Source organism: Lolium rigidum, chromosome 5 (genome assembly GCF_022539505.1).
Source record: "Lolium rigidum isolate FL_2022 chromosome 5, APGP_CSIRO_Lrig_0.1, whole genome shotgun sequence".
NCBI lineage: Eukaryota > Viridiplantae > Streptophyta > Magnoliopsida > Poales > Poaceae > Lolium > Lolium rigidum.
The window spans coordinates 157281522-157291391 of NC_061512.1; the positions used below are offsets into that span (position 1 = coordinate 157281522).

The window sequence follows — 9870 nt, forward strand, 5'->3', positions numbered from 1 at the left end:
TTGTGATGTGCATCAGACATGTGGTGGAGAAGTAGTTGGCCTTGATTGATTTTCCAGTTTTTCTTCTAAGGTCTTCAGTGTAAAGTGCAAGGGCCTGTGTGTTCTTTTCTAATTTCTTTAGTATGTAAAATGTACATCCACTGTTGGAAATGAATGAAACTCTTGGTCCTTTGAGACATGCCCCTGTTAAAAAAAATCCCAATCCGATGATATGCCAACACCCGCCACACCGCTTAATCCAAGATGTTTGGCGCCCTCTACGACACCATACTTTTAGGGCTTGATTGGTCCCTCACATCATTTTTTTTGTATCCAAAAAACTTGGCTTTGGGAAGTTGTGTGTGTAAATGCAACTTCTAATTCACGTTGTGAATCTACTTTGGTTCCTAAAAATTTCTTTCAGGCATCATAAGCCAATCCCCCGTCGGTTGGTTTCCCACAAGTCATGTTTCTTCTAATCGATTGTCGTTTGGCTACAAGCTGTTACCCTGATACGGTAACCTCATTAGCTAGGTGATGGGCTTAACCAACAAAGAAAACACTGCCTATAAGGTGTTCGGCGCAATAGCAATTCAGCCCAACAAATATAACATTGCCTACAAGGTGTTCGATGCAATAGCAAAACAGACGACAACTAATATATAGCACATAGTCAACATGACTAACATAGTTGTAGTTGTAGCAGTGGATCGCAGTGTTGCACCACGAGTTCACGAACATCTGCTTGTGATGCAATACAATTTCATCAACCGAGAGGTTAGTACACATCAACTTGAAAAATATACAAACTTGGCATAAGTATTTATCAAACCTAGCTAATCTCAAAATTTACATCATCGTCACGATGTTCATCATCACCAAGACAACCACCACAACAAACACTCCATGAGCGGGCCCCTTAAAGGTAATACATTCTCATGAAGGCAGTAAACCGACTCATCATGCTCTCAAGGCTCATCGCAAGATACCTAGAGGCATGTGCCTTGTGCTCCATGAGGTGGATGAGAGCATGGTGGATCACAACTGGATAGATGGGCGCCGTGGGAACACAATCATCGAAGATGATCTTCATCGACCATAGTTCTCTACGGGCTTGTTGATGAAATTAGCGTCCTTCGGGTTATCCCTGCAAGCGAGAAGTTAGTTAGTTCTTGATAATGTGCTAGCTTAGAACTTAGTGAGTGAATTGAAAGAAGTGGTACATGGATCTAACCTTGATGTTGGCAAATTATACATTGCCGTCCATCATGACAATTGATGTCTCCTCCACTCATCTCACAAACTCAAGCCTTTTGACCATGAGGACATGAGCCTACCTTTTCTCTCCAATGCCCTAGATGGTTGTAGATATCTCCAGATGAACTTCAAGCCCACAGAACTTAAGAACATCCTCCGCAACAACTTTAAGGTCCTTCATCCCGAATCTCTTACCCATTGGAACCCATTCTTGATGAACTCACACACCCTTTTTATAACGAAGGTGGACATAGAAGCTGGCCATATCATCATGTTCTTCTTACAAATTGGGCAATAACCTATCAGACACTGACATATACCAAAGCGGCATTGCTGGCAGCACTGAGTTTGCCGACATATCATGTGATATTTTCATGTCCTACAACACAAATCAAAGTACCATAGTACTAGAACAATGGTAATTAAGAAGCTTGTAACCTTCTAACAAGCTTTGTGAAGACGAACAATGCTGGACTATGAAGTTTGCTAGCTGCAATTCATTGCCTACCTAAGCGCAAAGTTGGTACAAGAAGAACTATAAATTATAGAACAATTCCCCGTACCAACGATTACGCTTATATATGGACTACACAACAATGAAGATATAACACAACCAACATAAGCAGAAAACATCGACCTACCTCTTTCCCATGCTAGATCATCTTATAGTTGCTAAATCAACTATACCACATCAAATCTTAGCTAACAAGTCTAGACTAATAGATCTAAGCTACCACTGGTAGGGTTCAATGTTACACACATCGATTGACAATCGAAGGAGGAAGGCAAAATGTCCACGAAACGGACAGAGATGATTTGCCGCGACAGAGCACCACCGCCCGGAAAAGATGACATTGCTTACCTGCTTGTCTGCGAAGAAGCTTCAGTGGACAAAGAATTCGAATGGGGAAAAATGGTGGCGTGAAATTTGCCGATGAGGCGGAATTAATGGTGTAAATATGCGGCACAAATTGGTGAGATGTGACTGAATTCCTCCCGTGAGATTTTCACGGACGCACGGGAGCTCCCGCTGTCCCACTCTCGCACGAGGTCGGCACAAAAGTAAGCGTAAGAAGAGATTGGCTCACCCAAAAAGGCTGAATCGACCGTGCCTCCTCCTTAGTACTCTAGGCTGGTTCTCCCCAAGCGAGAAATGCGAGAAAAGAGAACCAACCTGTAGTTGGATGGTTATGAGGGCAATGTCACTTTCAGCCTATCAGAGTTCAAATTCCAGATTTAACATTTTGGTGTCCCATGAAGGTAGAATATTATTTTTAGTGGGAGATGACGTTCCGTCGATAGCGAGCCATCTGTGGTGACTTCATCAATCTCAAAATCCATCGGATTATCAGTTTTCTTGGACTCAGATTGTTGGAGGTGCTCATAAAAATAGAATGCACGTGCGCAGTTCATAGGAACGAGTGGATATACGTATTTGTGAACGTCTACGTCTGTAATGTGTTTGGCATAAAAAAAAAAGTAGAAAGGTGAGAAAAGGGCATGTGAGGAACCGATTACACACTCAGACTTTCGGTCCGGTCCGGTCGACCTCTCCACGTCTCGGGCCACAAGGGCGCCGGGTCTCGTCGTCCCGATTTCCGACCGAGCCTTTCCGCCCCCTCAGCTCGCTAGCTAGATCTCTCTTCCACAACGCCGACGAGAAGAGAGGGAGGCGAGCTAGGAGGGCGAGGGGATGGGGCGGGAGGTGTCGGAGAGCTGCGTCGACGGGGTGGTGATGGAGATGGTGGCCGCCTACTGCGGCCGCTTCTACGCCGCCAAGCCGGAGCTCGCCGCTGGCCGCATTGAGGCCATCGGCTTCCAGGTCGGCCATCAGCTCTCCGAGAGGTACTCTCACCTTCTCTCGTCTTTCTTTGCTTGGATCCCAGTTCGTTTGCTGGTTGGATCTGTAATCTCTTGCTTTGACTCCCGCCGATCCGTTCGCGCCTCACGCCATGCCCGATCATTAGTTCCCCTGTTCGTCAAGCGGTAGCTGCTAATTGTCCGATTCGGGGCTAGCTGTGGATGTACGGATAAATCTTGAAAGCTCATTCACAAATTCTTGAAATGTTCACTGTAGTTCAACATAGATATGAGCTGATTGTCTGATTTGGTGCGAATATCGAGCTGTGGTCTCATTGCCTAGCAGTGTTTCTAATTTGGGTTCCTTGCCGTCTATGAAATCCCAGTACCTTGATTTCGGACTGCTCTAGAATTATTGCACTAATTGGACCATGGGTCTGCAAGGATGAATACATTCTTAATACGACAGTTTCATTGTTTATTTCAAGAAATTTCAGAACTTTAGTTAGGTTATCATTTAATTTGCTGAGAGTGTATAACTTGCTAACTTAGTATGACTAAAGGTTCATTTCATCCTATTGATCATGGTGATGTACTTGCTGAGTATAAATACATACACTTTGGCATACGTATAGGTCTTGATAACTGAACACCATCGACATCAGATGCTATATTGGTGTGATCACTATCAAAGTATGAAACAGTTATGCACACGCCTTCTTAACTGGCCAGCTTGTTGAAGTCAATACCCCCAGCATGCATCTAGAAATTATGCCATCTTTACTGAACTTGTGTGGTTCCTAGTCTATTTGTTTTACTCTAAACTATAAAGCCCATGGCAAGCCGGTATAATTTACCGTAATTGGCAAGGAAACTAAACATGAATGGTACTTTCATATTAAGAAATCATGTCGATACTGGTCATGGATGTCACACCTTTCCTCATGAACCCAGTTTGTTCAAAGGTTATGAATAAGAAATTCAGTTGTTCCTTATCTCATCAGAGGGGTAGGCTGGCAGCCATATGGAATGGAGGTAGTATGTTTTTGCAAACCAATGTATATCGACCTGAACCTACACCGTACATTAGCTTGATCAACTCAGCACTGTCTTTGACGACGTCCTAAAAATCTTGAACAAAGGTTTGGAAGTGAAGTAAATAAATAGAAAGTTTCTTTGCCTCCTATGCTTTTTGTCATGTCAAATTTTCTGGATTTATTTCTAATATTTTTCATTTTCTTATGTTGAGTTCTCTTGTATCTTAGAAATATTTTATTCTTCTTTGGTTATGACTATGATATATACACCATGGTGAGGGTCTATGTTGCAGGGATACGTCCCATAAGTGCCGTATCGGTGAAGGATACTGCACCAAGACGGGGATACACAGAAAAACGTGTGGGATACGTGCCGGACCTGTTGCATGTACAACTTGAGCCACAGCCCACATCAAGGCCTCATGCTGTTGTACATACAACGAGTTGGGACTAGAAAAGGCAGCTACTCCTGCAGATCACCACGAATGGAAAAAGATTAGGCTATTTTATTAACATTAATTTTCTCATCCTCTATAATATTGGTTATTGGTCCTGATTTCTAATGAAATTATGCATATACTAGCCGTATCCCCGTAAGTCTATTTTTAGAAAATGCCGTATCGCCGTATTCGTATCCCTTTATCCGTATCCCCATACCATGTAACATAGGTGAGGGTGTAGGGGGTTAGGTTTTCTAGAGGAGAGATGGCCATAGGTTGGGATGAGACAACTAGAGGAGGTGAGAGACCCTGAATAGAGAGCAATATGGTGCCTCGATTGATGAGTTCTGAGATATTTTAAATTCTTCTAAATGGATGTTAGGCTCTTAGACCTACAATATGATTAATTAATGCATGATCACCTTTGTTCTGAAACAGTGAAATGTAAGCCACACTTTGACTTTCCAAGCTTCAGCTTTGACCGTATCTGTCTTCTATTGTTAATAAATAACTACAGAGTAACTTTTCAACTATATAACATAGTGACTTCTTATACAAACTCATTAGTCAGTAGTATCATTTTTTTGTCATGTAAGTATATGTAACCCATATACTATCAATTCATTGTTAGTCAAAGCTGGAACTTGAACAGTCATAAGACGCCCTATTTTTCAATAGAGGGAGTATATTCTTTCTTAATATGATATTCAAACCGGTTCATGCGTTCCCTGGTTGAGGGTCATTATTGATTGAGTCGCTCTAGAGGATGTTGGGCAGAAGGGAGGTAGATGAAGAAGTAAGCTAACCTAGCCACAATCAATGCTTGATGTTGTTACCTTATGTACCGAGGTCAATACTCACCATCGTTGTCGGGGATCAAGGAGCAGGCTTGCAGATCCGCAGTGAACAAGAGCTCCAATACTCTTCTTTCCTTTACTTCCTCTCGTGAGTCGAAAATGCTGGTGTGCATATCAGTATCTTTTGGTAAGGTTGTTTGGCCCATGTATCCTTTAGCCTGAATGAGACATACATTGTCAAAATTTCATTACTAGCATATTCCTGGTGCCTCCTGTTCTCAAACACCCACACTTCTCTTGTAGTTGGGGGGTTTATTCTCCCATCATCCTGTGTATTTCTTAGACTCCAAGCAAACATATGCGTGAGAACTCTAGTTGCACAGGAAGCCCAGTGTAGACTACAAGTGTGAGAGGAGTGTGAAAAGAGAGCATGAGGGGTAGATATATGTGTAGAGAAGAAGACAAAGGCGAGTGCCTATATAATGGGTTAGAACAGTGGTTGGTGTGAGTCTGCTGAACTAGGCTAAAGTAGTTTAGTTAGTGTGAGGGGCCTAGGGATCTAGTACAAGGTATGCACATATGGGTACTTTAGATGTTTTGTTTTCTTAGTAGCTCACAATACTCCCTCCGTTCTTGTATACAAGGCCACTATCTCATTTTCTAGATAAGAAGAAAACAAAATCAACTAATAAACGGCACGGTTAATTATGTGGAAAACTTCACGTATTCTAAGCTAATTAAACATGTTGCATGTGGTGGCTCTATCTCTATGGCTGCATGCAACCTTCACATTAATAAGCACCATTGTCCGAGAGAGGAATCTAATCAATTCTTCTCGGGAAACGAGAGTGGCCTTGTATAGCTAAAAATTGTATTTTTCGTTGTGGCCTTGTATTCAAAAAACGGAAAGAGTACTAAAAACTGAATTTCGGCATCTCACTTCTATTAAAAGAATATTTTTCCAGAATACTAGTGGTGATACTGCACATCATAATTTATAGTAGCCCCATTTTATTTTTATAATCATGCACATTCTTGAATTTCAATTTGTATTGATGGTGATCAGGTTCCGATATTATTTCGGTTTCTGTTGATTTTCTAGAGTTTTAGCTTATAATGAATTGGGCTTAAGCTGTTATGGTTGGCTAGACACATGTTTATCCTTATTTAAGCGTGTGCCTTCTATCCTACTGGAATCATAGTGCTGCAATGCTAACCGGAATTTTTTGTTTATATTCAGATATACAATGGAGCGCCCTCGATTCAGTGATCATCTTGAGGCGATCAAATTTATTTGCAAGGACTTTTGGTCAGAGCTTTTCAAGAAACAGATTGACAATCTGAAAACAAATCATAGGGTAATTGAACAGATAACTTGTAGTACCATATTTTGTGTTCATGTTATAACTGACATTACTTGACTTGCATGTAGGGTACCTTTGTTCTTCAAGATAACCATTTCCGGTGGCTTACTCGCGTTTCACTAGAACCATCTGTAGAAAACGCTGATACAATTGAGAATGACTCTGCATCATTAGGTGATTCTGCGGCCCAAACAACAAGCATGCTTTTATATTTCCCATGTGGGTTAATAAGAGGTGCTCTGACAAACTTGGGAATCCCGTGTGCTGTCTCTGCAGACATGTCGAACCTTCCAGCATGTGAGTTATCCATTCCTTTCCATGATCTTGTACTTTCTGAATATGTGATTTAAAAGTGAGGTTAGGTGTTCTATTCTATAGTTATTAATAAAATGACCTGTCACCAACTATACATGGTACATCAACTCATTGACTTGAACAGTATATCTTCTCGAGATCAAGAGCAGCTTGTAGTTATTTGGGAGTTTGATTTGTGGATGCTTTTTCGTGTTGCATGCTGAAATCCATGGCATGAGAAGTTATATCTACCCAACCACCTGCTATTCAAATGAAATAAATCCATGATGGGCAGGGTTTAGACTAGTATCTGATCAAGTCCATTTAGGTTGTTCAGTAATATATAAAATGCATTAGCCATTTCAATGGTTTGTGCACAATCTTTTCCTTCTGCTGTTCCTTTCTTCCTTTAGTTTGTGTTCTCCAATTGTGGCAAAAATGAAATTCATCATATTGACCGAAATCTGGAAGTGATGTCTCCGTTTAGAATATTTCTAACCTCGTAGAAAGATAGAGCTCATTATGTATGTTTGAGCTATTCATTAATAAGACAGCACTTATTCTTTGCATTTTGAAGCACACCACACTTCTTTATGTGAAGCTGCTGATATCTCCCTTCGTTTTCAATTTACATTGGGAGTTCGGACATGCCAATTGATTTTCTATTTCCAGTCACCATTCCACGAAGTCTGCATTTTGTGGGTTCTGACAAATACGTGATTTATCATCGTTGGCAGGTTCTTTCGTGGTGCGTATAAAGACATGATCTGCGAGAAATAACACAAACAGAATGTGAACCCCTGCACGTGGTTTTAAGTGGTTTGGACAGGAAAAGTGAGGAGGTCCAGTTATTTGAGTAGATTGTATTTTACTGTTCCTCATATCTTCGAATCTCAAATATTTGGTGTAATTCTGTGATGCAAGATAACTCTGTAATATTTGATATGGAGAATATGTATAGATATGCACTTTTTGAATCTAGTCTAGTCACATAATATCTGGGTGGAGCCAAACCTCCTAACCTGTTTGTCTTAAAGAAGTTAGACTATATTCCAAATAGAGCTATTACAATGTTTTTGTGCCACTGAAATTAAAATATGCTCCCTCTATTACATACTAGTTTTCGCCGATTTTGATGTATCTAGAAATATTTGTACTTCTTATAAAGCAAAACCCTACTAACTGCAATTACTGTTAGTCTATCTCTATATGCAACCCATCCACATCATTTATTTTATTAGCTAATCAAATATTTATGTACTGACATTCATTATTGATGTACCCTTGTATGCAGGCTATCCATGTCACCATTTTTTTTCATCCAATTGTCCACATAACTAATTTATAGCCATCAAATATACAAAAAATAATATAAATTCAATTTAGCATCTTAACTATTTTGATCAATTGAATCTTGCATACTTGTATAGACAAATCATATTTAATGTGTACTATAACATACACTACAATTTCTTAGAAGATTTTCTTAGCAACGTGGGAAATATCCTTCAGTTTTATGTATACATACACCAGAATTTGCGATAACTAATATGAAGAGTAATAAGATTGAAGCGTGAAACCCACACCACACACACTCCTGTTCTAGCAAAATGAGCTAACTCATGATTGACGCTATCAAAATTGTTATGCCCGGTGTCAATCAGTTTTTCGACGCATTTATCACCATATAACAATCCGACTGACGGATGAAGGGTGGTTAGAAAGCAACTCATGAATCACGACATGCCTTCAACGCAGATAATTTCCCACAATGGCAGGCCAACAATTTTCCAAAGTCAAGTCGTCGAAGCACAACTACTACAGGACATGGTCGGGCGGCCAGAAAACCCAGTCCCCTAATTGGCCAATTGCCCACAAATCTTCCACAGTGGGCTTAACACTGCACACGCATGATCATTCAGATCTTTAGGTGTCTCACCGGATTTCGAAGCATCTGTTGCAGACCCTTAATTTATAGACAACCTTTTGGCATCACGTAGGTACCACTACATGATAGGGAGGAGGATACCACCGGTGAAAATGTTGGCCCAAGAAGCATAACTTCCCTTGAGTCTCATTTGCCACTAAATCATCATCTACATCTCTTTGTCACTGTATTTCTGGTGCCTCCTGTTCTCAAAGACTCACACTTCTCCGGTAACTGCGTGTCTGTAAGCAAACATTGATTTGCGAAGTTGCATGGAAATGTCACGTAGAACTATATGAGTTAGTGGAATGTGAAAATAGAACATGAGAGGCTAGATATATGCATAGAGAAGTAGATAAGGGCGCCTTTGGTAGCCTGGGCCCGATTTATGACTCACTGGCGCAGTGGTGCGAGGGCACCTGCGCTCGGAACGAGCCACAAGCCTGAATTAGTCTGTTGTTTGGTAGGTCGGGCTGCATAGTTTAGGCTGAAAATACCTTTATATTTGTTTGCCAGCAGTCAATCCCAAATGTCGATGGAGATGAGATTACGTCTGTTTGGTACCACCCATGCATGGCTAAGGTCACCTATTCTCTACAACGGGGTAGCCTTACTATGTTATCACCTCCCATCACACAGAAATCTCAGTTCATGATAGTTGCAGACTAACGAAGCTAGCAGTTCACGAAATCAGCCCTAGCTAGTTGGAATGGTAGTTCATAACGATGCCCCCTAGCTACTACAAATGGCAGTTTGTCATCACGGGGTAGTTCAACATATGGGGATCAAATTTGGGTTCGATAAACAGGGGATCAAAGGGGGTTCTTCTTCTTCACTTCACTCCACTTCTTCATTTCTTCACTTTCTCCTCCTTCTTAAATGGTGGTATGGCCTCTGGCTTCCCACATTCCGTCTGCCCACTCTGGCATGTTCTCCTTCCAGGCTTCACTGTCGCCTGCCTTCATGCCATGGCCA

General features: G+C 41.1%; 1 protein-coding gene across 1 annotated transcript; it reads left to right on the plus strand.

Annotated features, from left to right (window-relative positions):
- The first annotated feature begins 2929 nt into the window (after window positions 1-2929).
- On the plus strand, window positions 2930-7945 carry LOC124655046 (trafficking protein particle complex subunit 6b-like). The gene is made up of 4 exons (XM_047194014.1): window positions 2930-3081; window positions 6551-6668; window positions 6743-6971; window positions 7706-7945. Exons 1-4 carry the CDS (start codon window positions 2930-2932, stop codon window positions 7732-7734), a joined length of 528 nt encoding a protein of 175 aa, XP_047049970.1. The 3' UTR covers window positions 7735-7945.
- Window positions 7946-9870: the final 1925 nt, after the last annotated feature.